The sequence below is a fragment of the Sorex araneus genome, chromosome 5 (genome assembly GCF_027595985.1).
Source record: "Sorex araneus isolate mSorAra2 chromosome 5, mSorAra2.pri, whole genome shotgun sequence".
NCBI classification, from domain to species: domain Eukaryota; kingdom Metazoa; phylum Chordata; class Mammalia; order Eulipotyphla; family Soricidae; genus Sorex; species Sorex araneus.
In genome coordinates, this window is record NC_073306.1 from 4181233 (window position 1) to 4204834 (window position 23602).

At 54.3% G+C, this 23602-nt stretch overlaps 1 protein-coding gene across 1 annotated transcript in view; it reads left to right on the forward strand.

The window, feature by feature from the left end:
* The window catches only part of KIF1B (kinesin family member 1B), a 142440-nt gene that overhangs the window by 42677 nt on the left and 76161 nt on the right, over nucleotides 1-23602 (forward strand). Inside the window, 10 exon segments of the mRNA XM_055140523.1 lie at nucleotides 1540-1718; nucleotides 2150-2261; nucleotides 8952-9029; nucleotides 9750-9815; nucleotides 10481-10498; nucleotides 14121-14196; nucleotides 14912-14990; nucleotides 16167-16309; nucleotides 17104-17145; nucleotides 19820-20031. Coding sequence (XP_054996498.1) covers nucleotides 1540-1718; nucleotides 2150-2261; nucleotides 8952-9029; nucleotides 9750-9815; nucleotides 10481-10498; nucleotides 14121-14196; nucleotides 14912-14990; nucleotides 16167-16309; nucleotides 17104-17145; nucleotides 19820-20031 — 1005 coding nt within the window.

The following is a 23602-nucleotide window of genomic DNA, read 5'->3' on the forward strand; positions in this document are numbered from 1 at the left end:
CATTTCGCGAGCGTACCCAGCCGTGTCCAGGTTGCTCTCCTGAAGTGCTCGGGAGACCAGATGGCGCCTTGGAAATTAACTGGATAATTTTGTCTTGGGCCATCTCCGGCCGTGCTCAGGATCATCCTGGAGGCGCTCAGGAGCCCCTGTGGGTGCTGGGGGTGTATGCCGCCTGTCCCCTGCCTGCTGTGCTCTCTCTCCGGCCCTAATTGCACAGACTCTTACCGTTGAACATACCCTGAATTATACACGTGTATGGTTACAGTTTCAGATTGCGATATATTTTTTTGTTCTCTTGATATTATAAGATAATGGTAGTTTGGGGGACTGGAGAGATAGTGCAGCGGGTCGGGTGCTTGCCTTGCATGAGTCCTGTCCCTGGCACGCCAGAGGGACCCCCAGGCCCCACCAGAGGGACCCCTGAGCACAGAGCCAGGAATAAGCCCTGAGCACTGCCAGGTGTACTCCAAAAAAAAATGAAAATAAAATATTTTTTTAAATCAATGTAATTGTAGTGATTGTTGCTAGATACAGATTTTAAGTGTGTTTATAACATATCCATACACACGGGTCTAAAACTGCCATCTAACACATGAACCTCCATAGGAGAGATGGTCCTGCTGATGGGGTCAGAGTTGCTAAATTGGCGGCCCCGCCCCCCTATATATGCATGGGAGAGCTGCTACCAGGACCTTTGATTCTGCCCTGTGGTAGCCACGCCCGCGGCCGGTCACAGTGAGCCGGGTCTTCAGTCGGGCTGCTCCGAATCTTACTCTCCCTCACCGGGAGTGCTCATGCTGTTCCTTGGTTTGGACGTCACAGAGTCGGCATAGAGTCGTTCCCGAGCTTTCGGAGTAGCTGTCTCCTCCCCCAGTTACTGATAAAGACTCAGACAATCTGCTGATCAGGGCTGGAGCTATAGTGCAGCGGGGAGGGCGTTTGCCGTGCACGTGGCCAATCCAGGTTTGATCCCCGGCATCCCATATGGTCCCCTGAGCACTGCCAGGAGTAATTCCTGAGTGCAGAGCCAGGAATAAGCCCTGAGCATCGCCGGGTGTGACCTAAAAAGAAAAAAAAAAATCTGCTGAGCAACCCATAGCACCCAGACGCACCATGGAAGGGGGGGCTATAAAAATTCTAACTAAATTGCTACTAAGAATGGCATTTGGGGACGGGGGGCCGGCAAGATAGCAGTGGGTGGAGCGCTTGCCTGGCCTGCTGCCAACCCTTGGTTTGGTCACACCTTGTGGCCCCTGAGCCCTCAGGATTGATCTGAGCACAGAGCCAGGAGTAAGGCCTGAGCACTACTGGGAGGGGCCCAGAAACCTCCTCCACCCGCAGATAGACGCTTCTGCTTGGGGCAGGGAGTCTGTCTACACTGCAGGCGCTTCCGGGCACGTGGCCGGGGCCGAAGAGCTGGAGCCTTTTCTCCGTGAAGCTTCTGATTCCCGAGCAGGGCTGGCACTCGATGGGCCTCCCAGCCCCTTCCGTGCCTGCGGGTTCCCGGACCCGCTCACGGACGCGAGCGCCTTGTTCCAGGTGAGCTACATGGAAATCTACTGTGAGAGAGTGCGGGACCTACTGAACCCCAAGAACAAGGGCAACCTGCGCGTCCGCGAGCACCCGCTCCTCGGCCCCTACGTGGAGGACCTGTCGAAGCTCGCGGTCACCTCCTACACGGACATCGCCGACCTCATGGACGCCGGGAACAAAGCCAGGTAGGGGGGCAGCGGAGCCCGCCGCCGGGGCACACGGGGCCACGTTTCGGGGCCCTTGGAAGGTTTCGAGAGCAGCGTGAGAGCCGTGACAGGTCCTCCCCGTCGGGTGCTCTGACCTGTGCCGGGAGGGTGTAGCCCCCCCGGGCCGCCCCCATCCAGATGGCGCAGTGCCGGGGCACGCGCTCCAGGGGGCTGTTCCAGCCAGTTTTGAGCAAGGCCCGTGGAAATGCCGTGGCACCACCGCGCCGTGGTGGGCATTGGGTCTGGGGTACATGCACACGCGGTAAAGAATAAGAACGAAAGGGAATTAAAAACGAAACGCCTCCTCGCCCTTGGTGCGGGGTAGAAGGGCAGGCATAAGCCCCTCCGCAGCGAGGGCTCGAGGTCGGCGGCCGGTCGTGATTCTCACCTCCGCGTCCTTGTTCGCGTAGGACGGTGGCAGCGACCAACATGAACGAGACCAGTAGCCGTTCCCACGCGGTGTTCACCATCGTCTTCACACAGAAGAAACTTGACACTGAGACCAACCTTTCTACCGAAAAGGTGGGGCGCTGCGGGGGTTGGTGCCCTGTGGGGTGGGGGGGAGCTGCCCTCGCTTCCTGGGTGACGCTCTGTACCTTCTGCTGGCCCGTTTCTCTTTTTCAAACTTTTTAATTTTAAGACTTGTTTTCGTGGGGCTGGAGCAATAGCACAGCGGGTAGGGCATTTGCCTTGCACACAGCCGACCTGGGTTCGATTCCCAGCATCCCATAGGGTCCCCTGAGCACCACCAGGGGTGGTTCCTGAGTGCAGAGCCAGGAGTAACCCCTGTGCATCGCCAAAAAAAAAAAAGAATTATTTTCGTTGTTTGGCCGCACCCAAGGGCTACCTCCGGCTCTGTGCCCGAGGGTCTCTTTAATCCGAGGTCAGGGAGCAGGGGGGCCGCCCCCCACCCCCAGCTTTGTCTGGGGTGTTCGACCCTTTGAGCCCCTCTGGCCACATCACGATTCCTTTTCTTCCCTTGAGGCCAGTTTTGAGCAGGGGTCTGAAGTGGCTCTGCGGGCTCGAGGGGAGGATTAGGGCTGGGGACAATGCGGGCTGGGAAGGGGCAGGCAGGGGCCTTGCCCGCGACCAAGCCTGCTCCAGCCCCAGCTCCCGTGGCGGCCCCATGCTCGCCTAGTTGTGATCCCTGAGCACAGAGCCCTGAGCACTGCCAGGTGTGGCCCCAAAACAGAACAAAGCAGGGCCAGAGCAGTAGTACCCTGGGGAGGGCGCTGGCCTCGCGTGTGGCCAGCCTGAGTTTACTTCTTAGCACCCCTTGTGTCATCCCTGAGCCCGCCAGGACTGACCCCGAGGTGTGGCCCAAAAACAAAAAAGGAAAAACGGCTTAAAACTTTGGTTCTCAAACACCTTAAAAGAGGGGCTGGAGTGATAGCACAGTGGGTAGGACATTTGCCTTGCATGTGGCCAACCCAGGTTCGATTCCCAGCATCCCATATGGTCCCCCAGCACTGCCAGGAGTAATTTCTGAGTGTAGAGCCAGGAGTGACCCCTGAGCATCGCTGGGTGTGACCCGAAAAGCAAAAAACAAAAAAAAAAAAAAAAAAAAAAAACCTTAAAAGAACATCAAGGTGGTTTTTTTTTTTTTTTTGGAGAGAAAATTTCTTCTTTTACTACTCCTTGACTGAGAATTCAGTTCACTTAGTTCTCATCTTTGCATCTTCAAGCTGTGTTTGTTAACTGGTTTGTCAACTCGCTGTATATGTGTATATCATTTTTCTGCTCCGATAGGTGGGATTAATTTTTGTTTTGTCCTGTACTTGGATTAGCCCAGCACGGTGGTCAGGGTCACTCCCTGGTTCTGGGGTCCCTATGGCACTAGGAGTTGGCTGTGGGATCCTTCACGAGAAGCCCCGTCCCAGCGCTGAGCTCTGCCAGGCCCGGGGCTATATTTAAACAAACTGTGAAGCAGATGAGATGTGCTTTATTTTTGGAAAATGAATAACTGCACAGCACTTTGGATGTTCCTCAGATACTTTGCTTGTTGATTTCTCATTTTTCATATTGGTTAAATTCCGTAGACTCTGAAATCAAGCTTCTTTCTGTATAGATTCTCGTTCTGCTATGTTTTTTATTTCCCTGAAATTTTTTTTCAGTTTTTGTTGAATCACCGTGAGTTCACAGAGTTACCAAGGTATTTATGATTCAGGCGTATATTGTTCCTGCTTTATTTTTGGAAAATGAATAACTGCACAGCAACCTTGGATGTTCCTCTAATACTTGTTGATTTCTCATTTTTCATCGTGGTTAAATTCTGTAGTCTCTGGAATTAAGCTCCTTTCTGTAGATGCTGGTTCTACTGCGTTTTTCTTTTTTAGTTTTCGGGGCTGGAGTGACAGCACAGCGGGGAGGGCGTTTGCCTTGCACGCGGCCGACCCGGGTTCAAATCCCAGCATCCCATATGGTCCCCTGAGCACCGCCAGGGGTGATTCCTGAGTGTATGAGCCAGGAGTGACCCCTGTGCATTGCTGGGTGTGACCCAAAAAGCAAAAAAAAAAAAATTGTAGTTTTCATTGAATCACCGCGTAATTCACAAAGTGACAAAGGTTTTTATGATCCAGGCGTATGTTGTTCCAACACCAATCCCTTCCCCAGTGCCCACCACCCTCCACCGGGCGCCCAGTTTCCCTCCCACTCCCCCTCCCGCCTTGTCCTGCCGTTCCCTCCCTGACTTGCCCCTCACCCCTGCCCCAGATTCCCACTGAGGCCAGTTCTGCTACTCTGGGTCTCTCTGGCCATCGGGCGTTTGATACTCTGCTCCGAGGGGTCTCCAGTGCTCGCAGAGGAGACGAGCACGCTGGGGCGCTTCCTCCCTCTCCAGCTGCTTCACGGGAGGGGATTCTCTCCAGGTCTGCCCATGTGACAGCAGATTGCTCAACCGTATCTTTCCTTAAGGCTTCGTAGTATTCCACTGTGCATATGTAGCACACTTCCTTAGCCAGCCGTCTGTTCCTGGGCACGCGGGTTGCTTCTGTATTTTGCCCTTTGTACCCAGTGCTGCAGTGAACATGGCAGTGCAGGTGGCTTTGGGGATTTGTGCTTCTGTGCGCTGCTTCATGTTACCTTGAAGCACTATATGCCTCAGTTTCCTCACTCGTAACAGCCTTTGCGATCAGTTATTACAGCTGAGTACATATAATAAATAGTGCCTGTGGTATGGAGTTCTTTTTTGTTTTGTTTTGTTTTTTGCTTTTTGGGTCACACCCGGCGATGCACAGGGGTTACTCCTGGCTCTGTGCTCAGGAATTACCCCTGGCTGTGCTCAGAGGACCATATGGGGTGCTGAGAATTGAACCTGGGTCAGCCGCATGCAAGGCAAACGCCCTACCCGCTGTGCTATTGCTCCAGCCCTGCAGTTTGATTTTTGATCTGGTGCAGTTGACTATACTGGGAGCTAGAAAGGAGATGCTTCAGTGTAAACTGAATTCCTTACGATACTGAGTTCACTGTTAACTAGAATTACCTTTTATTTAATGACTTTTCTGTTCCCTTTTTTTTTTTTAACTAAAAAATTTTTAATTAAAGACCCGTGATTTGCAAAGTTTTTGTTTGTTGAGTTTTAGGCATGTGATACTTGGACTCGCGTCCCAACTCCGTCACCTGCCCCCTGCCCCCTTGACAGGCACATTACAGTCCGGTGGCTGCAGCTCGGAGCTCAATTTTCACTGTTGTTGAGTGATTTTTGTGTTTTTAGCTGAACATTGTTTTAGAAAACACTCTTCAGAGTTCAGAGGGCCCAGAGGGGCCCTCGGGTCGGGGACTGACCTCAGTTCACCTGCTGGGTACAGCCTGGAGGCCCGGAGGTGAGCTGCAGCCCTGGGGGGCCTGGATGGACCCACATCCTCTGCCAGACCCCCGAGCACTGCTGGGAGACTCCCAAAGACCCCCCCAAAACAAAACAAAAGAATCTCATGATGTCAAATCGACAGTGACATTAATCCTGTCATTATAACTTCATTGATATAATTCATTTGGGATACTGTTTATTATTTTTAAAGAGTATTTATTTCGTATAAAGTCTCTGCAATAATAGAATTCAACTGTAAATGAATAATAAAAATGTTTGCAAAACTTTCTTGGTACCTAACGATGAAACCATATGTTCACTTATATTCCACGTGCAAAGGAGGAACAAAATTTTCTCAAAAAGAATTATAAAATATTTTGAACAAAGCTTTTAGGTAAAAGTTCATAGTGTTAAGGGCACATGCGTGGGCCAGGATGGCCGTGTGAGGCAGGCACACCACCCTCTGTCCCCTCTCGCCAGCCCACACGAGCTTAGATGTTTTTATGGGGTGTTTTGGTTTGTTTCAGGGCTTCACTTGCTGTGCCCAGGGTTTAATCCTGGCTCTGTGCTTGCGGGTCACTCCTGCCAGTTTGCCGTGGTAGAAGTCACAACCTCCCTAGCCCCAAACAGAAATAGTTTAAGACAGTGTCAACTTCTACCTCAAGAATCCAGGGAAGCACAGTTCTGATTTAGGCAGAAAAGTGATGGAGGAAACTCCAAGTGCAGAACTAAAATTGAACACAGGTAAACAATAAAGAAAATCAATGAGGGGGCTGGAGCGATAGCACAGCGGGGAGGGTGTTTGCGTTTCATGCGGCCGACCCAGGTTCAAATCCCAGCATCCCATATGGTCCCCCTGAGCACCGCCAGGAGTAATTCCTGAGTGCAGAGCCAGGAGTGACCCCTGTGCATCGCCAGGTGTGACCCAAAAACCAAAAAAAAAAAAAAAGGAAAATCAATGAAACCGAACACGTTCTTGAGAGGTCGTTAAACTTGACGCGCCTCTGGTGGGGCCGAGGACAGGAAGAGGAATGAGGCGACTGTTTCCGCGTCAGAGGAAATGCCGTAGCTCTTACAGACTCCGCCTCTGGGGGGGGGGGCGCAGGCTCCGAGGGGCGCAACTCAGAACCGCGCCAGGGAGTCTGGAGAGACAGCCCAGGGCCCGGGCGCCTCGTGTGGGGACCCGGCTTGGATCCCGGCACCGCATACGGCCCCTGAGCACGCCGGGAGTGATTCCTGAGCCTCACTGAGTGGGGACCCCAGAGAAAGGAGAAGCTCGAGAACAGGAGTGTCGTGTCCCCCAGCCCCGCTGGCCGTGTCACGACTCCGGTCCTGGCTGAGGTGTCTCCAGGCAGTCTCCTGTCACCGAGCGGGATTCGAGCACGCGCCCTCGGGCAGCGGGGCTTCTTCCAGGCTGGCAGCAGGGCTGCTTCTTGCCTCGACTGCTTGGTGCCAGTGACCTCTCACCTCCGCGCCGTGTCTGCTGCGGGGCTGCCACTGGGGTTTGGCACGAGGGCCTGGCCCGGCACGGGCGCCACCTGAACAGACGCGGCAACCGGGGGCTTCAGGGCACCAGTGCCCAGCAGCCCCCAGGCTGCCTCCGCGTGCAGACCCCCATGTTGCAGGGGCGGGTTAAGAGGAGCTTGGGGCATCCCTCCTCCCCCCTCCTACCCCTGCTCCTCCTCCTCCTGGTGCTCCTCCTCCTCCCCCTCCTCCTCCTCCTCCTCCTCTTTCTCCTCCTCCCCCTCCTCCTCCTCCTCCCCCACTCCCCTGCCCCCCTCCTTCTCCTCCTCCTCCCCCTCCTCCTCCTGCTCCTCCTCTTCCCCCCTCCTCCTTCTGTTTCTCCTTCCCCTGTCCACCTCCTCCCTCTCCCCCTCCTCCCCCTCCTCCTTCTGTCTCTCCTCCCCCTCCCCTCCTCCTCCTCCTGCGTCTCCTCCCCTTCCCCCCCTGCTCCTCCCGGAAGGCGGCTGCTCTGGACACGACACCTGCGTGAAGTGTAGAATGGAATGGCCATGACCCCACGGGCGCGCTGCTGTCAGTCCGGACAGTTTGCTCCCGTGATCTCTGAGCACACCTCACACCCCTCCTCAGGCGTTTCTTACTCTCTGCCTCTTCCTCGCTTGACTCCTGAGCACTTCTGCCACTCTAGATTGCCCTATATTTTCCAGAACCTTCTGTAACTGGAATCACATAGTATGGGCTGGCTTCTGCCTGGCTCCTGTTGCTGAGTGTAATGAGGTGCTGTGAGCACTTGTGGATGAGTCTCGTTTCCCAGCTGCTGCCCACCCTGCCCAGTGCCAGGCCTTGAACCCAGGACCTCACGAACGGAGACACGCATGCACTCTGCCACTGAGTGCTGCCCAGCCCTTTGCGTCTTGTAGATAATGGTTAGCTTCTAAAGAATCCACCAAAACATTTTTCTTTTGCTTCCATTTTCTTTTTTTCTATTTTTTAAAAATTTTACTGAATCACTGTGAGGTAGTTACAAAGCTTTCATGTTTGAGATTCAGTCATCTGTTGATCGAACACCCACCCCTCCCCCAGTGCACACTTTCCACCACCAGTGTCCCCAGTATCCCCTCCTGTGTCCAAGTCCTCACCCTGACTCTATGGCAGTTTCCCCAATGCTCTCTCTCGTTTTTGGGCATGAATTTTTCCACCTCCATTCAAGCCTACCTGCCAGGAGCAGACACTAGATGATTTATTTTCCATTGCTCATCTTGAATATCTTGAGAGCTCGAGAATTCTATTTTTTTTTTTTATGCTTTTTGGGTCACACCCAGCGATGCTCAGGGGTCATTCCTGGCTCTGCACTCAGAATTACCCCTGGTCGTGCTCAGGGGACCATATGGGGATTCTGGGAATCGAACCCGCATCAGCCGCGTGCAAGGCAAATGCCCTCCCTGCTGTGCTACCACTCCAGCCCCGAGCTGGAGAATTCTAGATTGTAAATGGTTGGGTTTCAGAGGCATCTCTGTAGGGCACTGATCCATTTTGGGATTCAGTTGGGAGTCTCTGGACAGGGGCTGTTGGTGCGCTAAGATGGCACCCATTGTGGGCGTGACAGCCAGGCCGCCAAACAGGGCAGGGGCCAGGGAGGGACAGCTCGCTCCTCTGCCACCATGTGGCCCGGAGATTTAATCCTAGAACCCGCAGACCTGGGCCATGCTTGTGGGAGCTCTTGGTCTCTAGGGTTCTATCTGGAGTAAGCGCAAAGCGTTTTCTAAAGGGATTGTGTCACTGTGCGTTACTCCTGGCCGCACATGGGAGTCCTAGTCGCTCAAGACTTTGTTTTTAATGTCAAGGGGGGCTAATGGGTTTTCATTTTCCTCCTTTTAAGTGTTTTCTTTCTTCTTCTTTGCTTATCCTTAAACTTCCTTCAGTGTTGTTTGCCTTTTATTTGCCAGGTCAGCAAAATCAGCTTGGTGGATCTAGCTGGAAGTGAACGAGCGGATTCAACAGGCGCCAAAGGAACGCGACTGAAGGTATTTATTTTTACTGAGCAATGGCCAAGTCCATAGCTGTCCTATAAGACCCGGCACCAAGCAACGGTGGATGGCCAGGTCTGGCCCGTCACCTGTTCTTGTAAACTAAATCGCACCCGGACACAGCACCTCCTGCTCGGCCTGGTGCGGACGGGCTGTGTGTCAGCCGAGAGATGGTGACGGCCGTGTGGCACGTAGAGCCTTCCCAGGGCAAGTCCTGAGTCCCGAGGGCTAACTCAGCGAGCGGTTGGTTTCGGACAAGTCACGGGAACGGTGTTTGGGGAGCAGCAGACGGGTGAGGGCAGGAGAGGGGCATGGGGGAAGGAGGCAGGGACTCTCGGACACGGCCCCTCACTAGCCCCGCCGCCGGGCTGTCCGAGAAGGCCGTCTCCGTTTAGATGACGGAGCAAATCATCCTGGAGACGCTTAGCACCTCGGGTGGGCTCCAGGCCTGTCCGCAGCGGAAATGCTGAGCGTTCACTGCGGGTGCTGGAGCGCGTGCTGTTGTATCTTACGGGGTACAGGTGACGTCAGTCGTCGAAATTTTTTATTGTAATTCTTCCACGTTTGGGATTGATTTCAGGAAGGAGCAACTATTAATAAGTCTCTTACAACTTTGGGCAAAGTCATTCGTGCTATTTGTATCTTACAGATTACATATGATGTGGCAATGTTTGAAATTTTTCATTGTAATTCTCTCATGTTTGGGATTGATTTCAGGAAGGAGCGAATATTAATAAGTCTCTTACGACTCTGGGCAAAGTCATCTCCGCCTTGGCAGAGGTGGTGAGTATTAAGGACTTTACTGTAAGGGAAAATTGGCCTGCTCAGTGAACGTACGGACAGTGTATCGGGATTGTTTGTGTCGGCTTTTCGTTTATTTAATCCAGCCTTTCTCCTTTAGAGCTTTCCAGATAAGATACGAGCTATAATACTCTGACTTTGTACTGAGTGTCAAGGAGATTAAGGCTAATGAAAGTAAATATAAGCCAAATGCTGGCTCTTTGCAGAAGCCTCTGGTTTGCCTAATTTTTTGAGTCATTTTTCTTAGATTCTTTAAAAACTAAATGTATTTATTGCATGTTTTAATGTAGTCTTTCCTAAGTGGGATATAATACTTTTGAAGTAGTTTAAACAAGTTGACTTTGGTGAATATTGATGATTTAGGGCCAATATTTTTTTCTAGGTTCTTATACTTTTTTCTATTAATAATGGAGTAGTACTGCTAAAATACTTTTTTTTTTTATAAAAAGCTTTATTTTTTAGGTTAGATGCTGTATTAATCACGTGCTTTAATTTTATGTAATATTCTCATCTTTTGTATCCCTAAAAAAAGTTAAATGTTTTCTTATCTCTGAGAAACTCAACTTATGACCTAAAATTTAACCAAAATATTTTTAATTTTGTTTATTCTTGCTTTCATTTTCTCTCTGAAATGCTTTCATCTATAGGATAATTGCACCAGCAAGGTAATGGGGAGTTTGGTAGAAATTAACTAGCTGTACAATCAGTTGTCATGATATTTAAAACTTCAGTAAGATGTTTAGAGGCAAAAGTCAAAATGAAGCCTTGAAAAAAGTTCTCTTTTGGCTGTGGAATTTAAAATTCTGATTTGAATGATCACAGATCATGAAACTTCACTTCAAAATTAATATAAGGAATATGATGTACTTTAGAGAAGGAATTCTTAAAACAAGAATTTATTTCTAGGGCCAAAGTGATAACACAGCGGTAGGACGCTAGTTTTTCACCTGCTGACCTGGGTTCGATTCCTCCCATCTCACAGGGTCCCCTGGGCCCGCCAGGACTAACTCCTGAACACAGAGCCAAGAGTAACCCTTGAACTCCACCGGGTGTGGCTCAAAAACTTCAGAAACAATTTCATGTCTAAATTTAATTCTAAATCTAATTCTAAATTTCATAGCTGACTTCTTGAAATTAATTATTGCTGTTTTTTTAAACCTGTCTATTATCTTATTTCCTGTCATGAAAAGTCATGGAGGGCTTAAATTGTTTTTAAGAAAACCTTTTCTCGGGGCTGGAGTGATAGCACAGCGGGTAGGGTGTTTGCCTTGCACGTGGCCGACCCGGGTTCAATTCCCAGCATCCCATATGGTCCCCCAAGCACCGCCAGGAGTGATTCCTGAGTGCAGAGCCAGGAGTAACCCCTGAGCATCGCCGGGTATGATCCAAAAAGAAAAAAAAAAAAACTTTTCTCTCTTTGGTTCTATACAGACTCATGTGAAAGTCTTGGTTGCATCCAGAAAGCATGTTGTCTGGGAAAGACAGTACAGCAGGTCAGCACTTGCCTGACTTGTGTCTGACTCAGGTTTGACCCCCAGCAACCCACCATAGTCCTCTGAGCCCTGCCGGGCGTGATCCCTGAGCACAGCCAGGAGTAACCCCTGAGCATTGCTGGATATAACCCCCAAACGGACAAAAGCCAGAAAGTGTATTTGCATCTTTTAAAATTTAATTATTATAAAATTTCCTCCTATTGGGGCCGGAGCAATAGCACAGCGGGTAGGGCGTTTGCCTTGCACGCAGCCGACCCGGGTTCCATCCCCAGCATCCCATATGGTCCCCCAAGCCCGCCAGGAGTAATTCCTGAGTGCAAAGCCAGGAGTAACCCCTGAGCTTTGCTGGGTGTGACCCAAAAAGCAAAAAAAAAAAAAAAAAAATTTCCTCCTATTTCTATAGTAACACTCAAATTTATTGGTAAGCTCTTACATAAAGCCCAGAGCACCTAACAGTTTTCTCTGACTCACGTAAGTAACATTGAGGGTAGCGATGGCAACTCTGCATTGACACATTTTAGTTCTGTTTTCAGATATATAAATTTATTGTTGATCTGGAGCGATAGTACAGCGGGGAGGGCGTCTGCCTTGCACGCAGCTGACTTGGGTTCGATCCCCAGCATCCCATATGGTCCCCCGGGCACTTCCAGGAGTGATTCCTTAGTGCAGAGCCAGGAGGAACCCCTGAGCATTACCGGGTGTGACCCAAAAAGGAAGGAAGGAAGGAAGGAAGGAAGGAAGGAAGGAAGGAAGGAAGGAAGGAAGGAAGGAAGGAAGGAAGGAAGGAAGGAAAGAAAGAAAGGTATAGGCTTATTATTACCTAGAAATAGTCTATCCTTATTTCTATATAAATAAGAATAATTCTATTTTTTGCTCATTGGGGAAGCTCAGCCTTCGGTTGAACACCTCTGGCAGAGTGCTGGACTCGCAGCGGGGGTTTCCCTGCACACTCACCTGGGTCTGGTCTCTCACACCGTCAGTCTCCCCCGAGCCTGCCAGCACCAGATCGTGAGCACAGAGCCAGGAGTAACCGCTGAGTTCTCTGGGTGCAGCCTTTAAACAGAGTGGGCCAGAGAGCTAGCACAGGGGCCTCGTGGCGGCCCACCCGGCTCATGTCTCAGCGCCACACACGGGTCCGTGGGCCGTGCCGGGTGACCCCAGCCCGAGCACTGCTGGGTGTGGCTCGAAACAGACAAAAATCTGCTTGATATCAAACGTGTGTGTACCAGGACCACGGAAACTTAAGTTTTAGTCATATTGTCCCGTGTCCTGCCCACCAGGTCATCCCTCAGCCCGTCATGCCAGGGGGGAGATGCCCCCTCACTCACAGGCGGCTGTTCCGTCTTGTAAAACCCACTTCTGGTACTTTGTGTCTTCTGAACCTGAGGCAGATCACAAGTTTTTTAATACAAGTGTCATTTATCTGATTATTTTCACCGAGGACAGGACCTGGACAATGACTGTCCACCACCCCTGGTAGCGTTTCACTCTGGAGAGGCCGAAGACCCACCAGAGAAGCGCTGGGGGGCCGGGGGCTACATGGACCCTCTGCAAAAATGACAACTACTAAACTGGGCGTTGGGTGACATGAGGGAATTGTCAAGTCTTTTGACGTGTGGTAATGCTCTTAGAGCTTAGCAGCACACGTCGCGGGGCCTAGGCTGTAGCTCAGGGGTGAGTCAGGCGGTCTTGGATCGTGAGGGTTGATCCTGCACCACAGGGTGGGCTCCTTCCTACAGGTGACAGGAATTATAGAAATTCCTATCAGTTGACGGGACCTGCGGTATCTCTAGGGGAAGACTCTGCTTTAAAGTGCTGTAGCTGTCGGGCCCGGAGGATGGCTCCCTGGGCCAGGGCACCGGCTGTACGTGAGGGAGCCCCGATTCGAACCCTGGCACTGCATGGTCTTCGGAGTCGCCAGGGAGCACCCGGGGCGTGGCCCCTGAAACAAAACAGAACAAAACAAAAGAACCAGCTATAAAAAACATGATGTGGGCAGGATATTAGATAAGAACATTGGATTGTCACATTTCCTGAATATGGTCATTGAACTCTGAGTGTTAAAAAAAGTCCTTATTTTCTGAAGTGACAGAAGGGTGTGTTTCAGGGAGAAAAAGTCTCGAGTCCTCGAGGGATAATTGAAAGATGATGGACAGAGTCGGGCTGTTACTGGGTGTTTTTCTGTTTTGTTTGGTTTTGGGGTCACTCCTGGCAGGCTCGGGGGACCGTACGGGGCGCCGGGGATCCGCCCTGGGCCAGGCCAGTGCCTGAGCGGTGCTGCTTGGTGGGGTCCTGTGCTCCGTAGATGCACACAGGAGCTCCTGCCTCTGCTGTGGAAACGGTCGTGTGTGTGTCACAGGACTTTTCCTTTGTGTGTGTGGTGCTGGAGGTGGAACCCCGGGCCTCACACATGTGAGACACACGCTCCATGGTTGAGCTTCATTCCTGGCCTACGTTGCTTTTTGGGTCACTCCTGGCTCTGCACTCAGGAATTACCCCTGGCAGTGCTCAGGGGACCATATGGGATGCTGGGAATCGAACCCGGGTCGGCCGCATGCAAGGCAAACGCCCTACCTGCTGTGCTATCGCTCCAGCCCCCTATGTTGCTTGTTTTTGAAAGAATATCAGCATTAAGCAGAGAAAGCTACTCCATGATTTTTAAGATACTGTGAAGAACTGCAACTGTGCGTGTTAAACTTGCACAGGGCCGGGGCTCTGCTTGTTTCCTTGGTTTCAGGATAGCGGTCGCGTCCCCAAAGAAACAACTCTCAGGCCGCTTCTTTCTGTTTCATAGAGCAAGAAGAAGAAGAAAACAGATTTTATTCCCTACAGAGATTCTGTTCTGACCTGGCTCCTTCGAGAAAACCTGGGTACGCTGGTCACTGCTGTGTCCCCTCCCTAAGCCTCTGCCCGTCGTCCGTGGCCCCGCGCTGTGTTTCTAAGGAGCAGTCTCCATTCACCTTGCTCCCCAGTGCCCTTTCTTGTCTGCCTCTGTGCTTTCGCTTTAAGATGGCTGAGTTGTTCAGCTTTGTTTCATATGTTTCTGGAGGCCACCCCCAAGGGTGCTTGAGTGCCCCCCGGGCGCTGGAGGTCGAACCGGGCCTCCTGTCTGCCACCCTGCGCCCACGCAGCCCTCTGACCCCTCAGCCGTGCCGGAGTTCGAGCGTGTGCAGGCTGCCTCCCCTGCACCCCTGCTCTGGGCCCACCGGTCACTGCACCTCCTGCCTTTAGCCCCTCTGTCTTCTGGATGGAAAGGGGGCTCTGGCCTGTGTGCGGTGTTGCCGGGGCTGGCAGGACCCAGCTGGACTGTCCGTGGCACCGGTGACGTGGGCATTTTCAAGCATGACCCGTAGAGTGGGTTCAAGGCAGGGGAGTGGGGGAGGGGGCGGTGGGGGTGTGGTGGCAGGGGGAGGTGGGTGCGTGGACCCAGGTCACTGGTGTCGGTTGCTCGAAGTGCTTGGCAAGGGGTCGCCAAAGACTTGTTGATGACCTGCTAGAAGCAGGCCGTGCCCCTGACTGGGCGGAGAGGCGCCTTTGCCCCTGGGAGGAGCGTGATGTGCGCTGACCCGGCCAGTCTCTTTGCAGGCGGCAACTCACGGACTGCAATGGTCGCGGCCCTGAGCCCCGCAGACATCAACTACGACGAGACCCTGAGCACGCTCAGGTACTCGGCCTCGCTCCCGTCCATCTGTCTGTCTGTCTGTCTGTCTGTCTGTCTGTGGGTAGCGCCGAGGGTGATGATCTCTCGTGACGGGGAAAAGAAGTTTTATTATGATAGCAAAACTTATCATCTCATTCTTTTTCCTTTTTAGATTTTATTTCCTTTTTTTGTAGGGGGGGACGGGGGCAGTGTTTTGGGGGCTCCCGAGCAAGCTTGTCCAGCCAGACCAGAAGATGATACATTTTAGATGACTTTCATGATTTTGTATAACATTCATTTCTATTTTAAAAAAAAAGAGAGAGTGTCTCCTTGTGTTTGCATTAAATGCCAAATGTTTTATTTGGCACCTAAATGCTGAAATTGTAAAAAGCCAGGCGATTTTGAGTACGTGTGATATTTTTAAAGTCTGGCTCGAGGGACCAGAAAGATCGTGCATCAGGCAGGGCGCTTGCCTTGCGTCATCCTTCTCGTGTGTGCGGTCCTGTGCTCGGTCCTGGGCACCAAAACAAAAGAAACGTGTGACAAGGGCCAGAGCCATAGTACAGCAGGGAGGGCACTTGCCTGGCATGGGGCTGGTTTGGGCTCCATCCTGGCACCCCCGCTGGTCCTCCAGGCCTGCCAGAGTGCTCCCGCGTGCAGAGCCCGGAGCTAGCCCTGCGCATTGCCAGGGGTGGCCCCAAAACAAAACCAAAGGCCAAATGCAAACAAAACCCTTCCTGTGGCAGAGTGTGGTGGTGTGTCCACTAACGGGCGGCTCCCGTGTGCGAGTAGCGAGCGGGCGACACCGCGCCGCTCTGGGCTGTCCCCGAGACTCCCATTCGAGACCTTTCTGTGCCTTTTCACGGGAAGGAAACTATAGAGTCAGACAGGTCAGTGCTGACATTCCTTCCTGGCCTGTATTTCAGGTGTGTGTCTGTTTGGCTTTCCTTCCTAGTATATGTTTTGTGTGCATGTGTGTGTGTGTGTGTGTGTGTGTGTGTGTGTGTGTGTGTGTGTGTGTGTGTGTGTGTTGCTGGTTCCAGCAATCAAGCCCAGGTCACACAGACAAGCCTGCGCTTTCCCACAGGCGAAGTCACTGGCCCTTTACGGCCTTGGAACATCGTGGGGGAACATTTTGAGCCCTCTCCTCACCCTTACGAAGGTCGGGCAGCCCTGAGTGGGTTTTCCTTCCGCACCCAGGTATGCGGACCGTGCGAAGCAGATCAAGTGCAATGCGGTCATCAACGAGGACCCCAACGCCAAGCTCGTCCGGGAGCTGAAGGAGGAGGTGACGCGGCTCAAGGACCTTCTCCGTGCCCAGGGCCTTGGTGACATAATTGATAGTAAGTGGACGGGCAGCCCCGGGGCACGCGCTCTCCGCACCGAGGTCCTCAGGGCTGAGAAAACCGATGAAGCGAAATGACAGTGCCGGGGGGGGGGGGTTCATTTTTTACCTTAAAAATATCAAGCCAATCTTAGAATTCCTTATTATACTTAGTACCAGGTCGTTTCAACTCACAAAATTAATTTGAAAAATACGCGTAGGTCACTCATTGTATTTCTATTAGAGTTAGGGTTTAGGTGAGTCTCTGGATTTATCCGGAATGTTAAGCTTATTACAGGAAAATGAATCGCTCCATAAAAACGTTCCTTACATTTTTGGGTTTTGTCCGGCCACAGTGTCAGGTGACTGCAGCACCCCCCCACCCCCCATATGGCGGCCTGACCTCTGCCCCCCCCCTGACATGGGACCGGCACAGGCTTCATTTCCTATCAGGCTCGAGATGAGAATTTCAGGGACTATTGCTCTTACACTCTTGTCTCAGAATGAGTCTATTTTCACGCCCGTGAGCCGCCTCCCCACCTGCTGCTCCCCAGCTGTGTCCGTGACCGGGCTGGTTGTGCAGGTAGCCTAGGAGTTGGCCTGGCAGAGCGTTTCCATGGCTGAGTGTGAGACACGGAATTGCTGGGATTCCCCCACGGGCCTCAGGCAGTCAGCGCAGTGTGTAACGGGCTGGTAAACTCTCCTGTCAACTTTCCACCTTTCCCGGGCCACGTCCTGCCCTGTCCCCTCCCTGTGTCACTGCCGAGCCTGAACCTGGATCCTTTCTGTGTTTCCCTCCCGCTTCACCTTCAGTCGACCCACTGCTGGATGATTTCTCCGGAAGTGGAGGCAAATGTGTGTATTTCTCCGGACTGGCTCTCGCCGGCCCCTCGGGTCTCTGCCCTCCGCTGCCGGCCGGTGTCCCCGGGAGCTTTGCATGCCAGCAGCCTCGCGGGAAACCCCAGACAGAGCGAGCGCCCTGCAGGCGCGGCCCCCGCGGGCCCTTCCTTGGCCACAGGAGTCACGGCCGAGAGGCCGGAGTCTCTCTGGCAGCTTCTGCCTTGCAGACTTTCTGCTCCCGTAGGAAAAATGGCATAAGCCGAACCCAGTGGCCACCGCATGCCCTCAGCGACGGCCTCGGCTCCGTGGCGTGGTTTCCGTGGGCCCGCCCACGGAAGAGTCTCTCAGGGACACGGTCCGTGATGCCGGGAAGACCCCCTTGCTCTCTCGCCAGCAGGGTCGCCCCCAAGGTCCTGTGGGTCCACGAGGGTCAGGGCCTGGCGTTCCATCCTCACTGGAGCTCTTTTGGCTTCTTGAGGTCCCTCGAGTCTGATGAGGTAATTAAACCCTCTCCCGCCTCCGCAGCGCGGGCGGAGCACTGGCCTGTGTTTGCAGCGAGCTGCTTTCCTCCGTGTCGGGGGCCAGCTCACCTGCTGACTAGGTAAACGTGTTTTTAAACCGATGGCTGGCGTCTGACCTGGCCTACGAGTGAGGATGTTCTAGAAGCCTCTGGGCCTCCTTATTCTCTCCCTGCGAGCTGGGGGGCGTCCCTGAGGAAATCACCTTTGGCCCCTCTGAGATAAATGCACTGAGGAATTTCTCAGAAGAGAGCAAAGCTCTCGGGGTTGTCTGGTCACATTTCAGGCTTTCATTGCTGGTTTCTCTAGCAGAACCTGTCGGGAGGCTCGGGAACGTCGAGCAGATTCCCAGGTGGGCTGAAGGGAGCTGCATGCCGGCCCCGTCAGGCCCCGTCAGACCTTCCCCTGAGGGAGCCGCATCCCGGGCCCCGTCAGGCCCAGTCAGACCTTCCCCCTGAGGGAGCCGCATCCCGGGCCCCGTCAGGCCCAGTCAGACCCAGTCAGACCTTCCCCTGAGGGAGCTGCATCCCGGGCCCCGTCAGGCCCAGTCAGACCTTCCCCCTGAGGGAGCCGCATCCCGGGCCCCGTCAGGCCCAGTCAGACCTTCCCCTGAGGGAGCCGCATCCCGGGCCCCGTCAGGCCCAGTCAGACCTTCCCCCAAGGGGGCCGCGTCCCGGGCTCAGCCTTTCCCCCGACTGCCCAGTGCCCCGTGAGCCAGCAGCTCTGTCTGGGGTTTCCACAGCTTGCCGGGAACTGGGGTGGACAGCCCCCCCCCCCCCCCCCCCCGCTTCTCGCTCCGCCGCAGGTGTTGCCGCTCCCGGCTGGCTGCCGCACGTCCCCAGCAGCCGGGGCGTTTCCTGAGGCTCTGTGCATGGCAGCATCTGACTCCGACACCCGCGCAGGAGAACAGCCCTGGCTCCTTCCCTCCTGCCGATGGCTGCTTCGAGCCCCTGCTCTGGGGTCCCCGGGGGCTTGCATGTGTCCACGGAACCGTCTCCGCCCCGCCTGGCCGCCGTCGCGGGGTGGCTGGCGTGCCACTCCGGTCCCCACTGCTGCTTTGAGAACCCGCTTGTGCGCCTGAATTTGCAGATGGTGGTTTTCAAACTGTCTCAGGGCTGCCCCGACTCTCCAGGGCTTCAGGACGGGCCTGGATGGGTCGCGTAGGACCCGTCACTTTGCAGACCCTTCGTGTGGACTCGCGTCCCTTACGGAAAACTCATTTGGTCTGATACAAATTTTAAGCAGTATAGATTTTTTCTTTTCCCTTTTTTTTTTTTTTTTTTTTGCTTTTTGGGTCACACCTGGAGATGCACAGGGGTCACTCCTGGCTCTGCACTCAGGAATTGCTCCTGACGGTGCTCAGGGGACCATATGGGATGCTGGGAATCAAACCCGGGTTGGCTGCGTGCAAGGCAAACGCCCCACCCGCTGTGCTATTGCTCCAGCCCCGGATGTTATTCTTTAAGGGGGGCTTCCCCATCAGTGCTTGGGGCCCCTCTGCCTGGCAGCACTCGGGCGCAGCCAGCAGGGCCACAACTGGCGGTGCTCGGGGTGTTGGACCACTGGGGGGTCGAGCACAGGCCATGAGAATGCCAGGGCTGTACTCTGGCCCTTTGCGCCGTCTCCCCAACTCCTGATGGGCACTGTCTTTGGAGTCCATCCAGAGAGCCTGGTTGCTGCTCAGATTTTTAACTAGGAAACTTTCTTGGGAATTTTTTTGCCCTGAATTTCAAAACAGGGGGCCAGGCTCTGTTTTGGTTTTGGTCCAGGAGTCGATTTCCCGCCCCGAGTGTTCTGAGCTGGCGTCGCCCAAGAGGCATGTGGGTCGCAGCCATGGTCGATTGGGGTCCACGCAGGGAGCAGAAGGCACGCAGCTGCCTGACAGGGTCCCCGAGGCCTGCGCTCCTGCCGCCGTGTGGCCGGGGTCGCCCATGACGGACATTCTCGGCCACCGATTTCCCGAGTGGTCCCTGTCCCCCGGGTCCCAGCGTTCCTGACAGACATGTTTCAGAACTGCCATCTGGACCCACGACTCCGTGTGTGATCACTTGGACGTGTCTCGGCGCGGTGATGCTCTTCTTTCTCACACTGGTCTTCCTTCCTGTCTCTCCTCCCCCTCCTCTCCTCCTCCCCCCGTGTTCTCTGCCTCTCTCCTCCTCTCTGCCTCTCAGATCTGAAAGATTTTCAGAACAATAAGCATAGATACTTGCTAGCCTCTGAGAATCAACGCCCTGGCAATTTCTCCACAGCGTCCATCGAGTCCCTCACTTCCTCCCCGTCCTCCTGCTCACTCAGCAGCCAGGTGGGCTTCCCGTCCGCCAGCAGCATCCAGGAGCGGATCATGTCTACACCGGGGGGAGAGGAAGCCATCGAACGCCTGAAGGTACGTGGCTGCGCTGCCCGGGACCGAGGGGGCAGCAGACTTGGGGGGGGTGGCGCTGGGATCGGGGGGTCAGCACGCAGGAGGAAGAGCTCTGACGCGTCGAGGTGGTCGGGAAGGGATTGGCGCGTCTGGCGTGGCTGGGCGGAGGGAGAGATGCTCGGGCCGTGAGTGGCCCCCGGCGAGCCAACCAGGCACAGGGAAGCGGCCGGGTTAGGAATTGGGCAGAGCCGAGTTCGCTGGAACTGGTTTGGTGTTGGTGTGAGGTCGGATTCTGTTAGAGCCGGGCCTCCCTTCCTCTGATGGTGGGGGGCGGGGGATACTCTGCCTCTGCACTCGGGAATCACTCCTGGCAGTGCTCAGGGCACCGTACGGGATGGCAGGTCGCTGCGCTGTCCTGTCGTCCGGCCCAGGGCCAGGGACGGGAGACCCCCTCCGAAGGAAGCGTGGCCACTCGGACAGCATTGCCAGTTTTACTCAGATGTGTGCGGTGGTGTCTTCCGGAAGCCCTAGGCAGCCTGGGGACCCCCGGTCCTCCCCGGTGGGCGCTCACAGGGTGGGGGGCCCGGAGCTCGCAGTCTGCATCCTGCCTTTGCAGCTCTGCGCACCCCCCCGGCCTTGGGCTCCCGCAGGCTGTGACGGGGCTTCCTCCTCCCGGGCTGGAGAGGGCTGGGCGCCCTGACAGCCACCTGCTCACGCACTGTGACCGCGTCACGGGTTCTTCTCCGGCCCCTCAGCTCCCCGGCGATGGTTTGGTCCGAAGCTTGTGGCTCAGGCAGGGAGAGCCCTCAGCAGAGGCGCTCGGGGGAGCGGGTGGCGGCCACCCTGCACCCTCTCCCACTGGTCCTGATGGTGTCGGTCCCCGCCCCCCCCCCCCGCGACTGCTGAGAACAGTGACGCCCCCTGAAAAGCGAAGGGCTGGAGAACGTTACTACTAGCTAGGAACGTAGGGCCCGAGAGATAGGATAGTGGGGAAAGCTCTTGCCTTGCACGCAGCCACCCCTATTTCGATCCCCAGCATCCCATAGGGTCCCCCGAGCACCGCCAGGAGTGATCCCTGAGTGCAGAGCCACGAGTAACCCCTGAGCACCACTGGGTGTTGCTCCCCCCTGCCCAAAGAAACATTAAGAAAAGGAAGAACAGGAATTTATCTTGAGTTAAAGATCATAGATGGCAGAATGGGAGAGAAAAAAATATAGGTTCATATGTCACTCATTTTGGTTCTCAGGTGAGACTGGAAAAAGGTTTATCGATGAATGGGCTTAGCCACCTCTCTTTCCCCTGGGTGTTGCATCACTTCAGAAGAAGGTGTGGAGGGGTCTGGAGCGATAGCACAGCGGGTAGGGCGTTTGCCTTGCACGCGGCTGACCCGGGTTCTAATCCCAGAATCCCATATGGTTCCCTGAGCACCGCCAGGGGTGATTCCTGAGTGAAGAGCCAGGAGTAACCCCTGTGCATCGCCGGGTGTGACCCAAAAACAAAAAAAAAAAAGAAGAAGAAGAAGAAGGTGTGGAGGAGGCTGGAGCGATAGCACAGCGGGGAGGGTGTTTGCCCTGCGCACGGCCGACCCGGGTTCAATTCTCAGCATCCCATATGGTCCCCCCGAGCACCACCAGGAGTAATTCCTGAGTGCAGAGCCGGGAGTAAACCCTGAGCATTGCCGGGTGTGACCCAAAATGCCGAAATAAATAAATAAAAATAAAAGGCAGTGCTTGTTCCACCGCTGCCTGTGCGTGGAAAGGGGAAAGTTCTGGGTTGAGGGGGTGAGAAGTCCTTCCTGACTGCTGCACGTCTGTCTGGGGCTGCCTGTTTCTGCTCTTGTGGACTGACTTCGAGGTCACTGAAGGAGCGGCTGAAGGCCGGGACCTGGGCACAGCGGGCCTGGGGCAGAGCAGGGGCCTGGGGAGAGTCTCCGGGGGGCAGAGGGAACTCTCCCCCACACTGGCCCTTTCCTTGTGGGGTTTGAGCCAACCTCTTGGCTTGCTGAAGCCTCGGTGTGCAGATGAGATGACACTTTCCCGCGTGTACGCGTCAGAGTAAGTAGGAAGTGCTGCCAGTTTTGTGCCAACAGCTGAAGCGAATGTTGAATGTGGGAGTGACAGCATTAAGCGGCTCCTTACAAATCAGGTCCCCCTGTGTCTCCCCAAGTTTCCAGGGGCAACACCCCGAGGCCCCTCCCCCGCACTTATACCTCCCTCCAGAAGCCAAGCCAGAACTTTGCCTGGAAAATAAATTTGTTTTGATTCTTGCCTAAGCCAAATAAAGGAGCCTTCTCTTCCCCCCAGCGGGACACTGAGGCTTCGGGGCGGCTTTGCCCTCAGTCCAAGTTCTTGATGCATCATGGGGCTTCCCTGGGGCTGGAGAGCCCCCTCGGCGGACAGGGGAGTTCCACTCCTGGGGTCGGGACAGCGCTGGACACTACAGCACAGGCAGTATAGGAGAGAAATCATTTGCCTCGCATTGACTTGCCACGGAATTCTCTTATTTTTGACCTCAAAAGTGATTTGGAGGTTGGAGCGATGGCACAGCAGGGAGGGCGTTTGCCCTGCACGCGGTCAACCCGGGTTTGATCCCTGGCATCCCACAGGGTCCCTGAGCACCACCAGGAGTAATGCCAGGAGGAACCCCTGAGCAACACCAGGTATCACTCCCCCCCTAAGAAAAACAAGACAGGAGACCCCCAGCCCCCCTGCATTTGCCTCCCCCCGTGGACCGCAGGCCCACCGCAGGCCGCTCTGGCGAAGGGGAGTGAGCTGCAGTTGGTCCTTGTTTCCTCGCAGCTCACAGCGTTGGAATCTGCTTTCTGGCGCCGGGTCCCTGCTCAGTGCTCTTTCCCTGCAGGTGGCCTGGGGTCTGTTTGCGGCGTGGCGCTGGTCAGCACTGCAGGTGCCGTGCGCAGGCTGCACACACCTGCGCGTGGCCGTGGCAGACACACAGGACAGGTGCTGTGCCCAGGCCCAGGCCCCACACTTGGAAGCGTCTCAGAAACACTCTGTGCTCGGCACAGTAAAACCTTTGTTATCTGATGCCTGCAGAGAATGTTCCATGCTGTAAGCACTCAACCTTTCGAGTATCGTGGCTTGAATCTCTCTCCCTCTCCCTCTCTTCCTTTTGGTTGAGAAACATCTGACGTTTCTCTGGATTTCTCTGCCATTTTGATTGCATCACAACAAGAGTTTCAGTTGGGTTTAGTATGTGAACATGGTTGTTAATAACTAGGGTTGAACAGATAACTGATGGGCGCGTGCTTATACGTGCACATACACAGACAGACAGACAGACAGACAGACAGACACACACACACACACACACACACACACACACACACACACAGAGTCACAGGACCCCTGAACTCGGTGTTCGCTGAAACTGGATAGAAGTGGCTGATGTCACTCTGTCATTTGGAAAACGCTCCAATAAATAGTATCTTCACTCTCGTTCCGGAAGCATCAATTGCCATTTCAGTCTCATCTTAGATTGGGATTCCCTGCATGCAGGCCGTCTGCAGGGGAAGCGGGGTCAGAGGCTGGCGCTTCTCTCTGCGGGCCTCTGTTTATTTATTTATTTTTCTTCT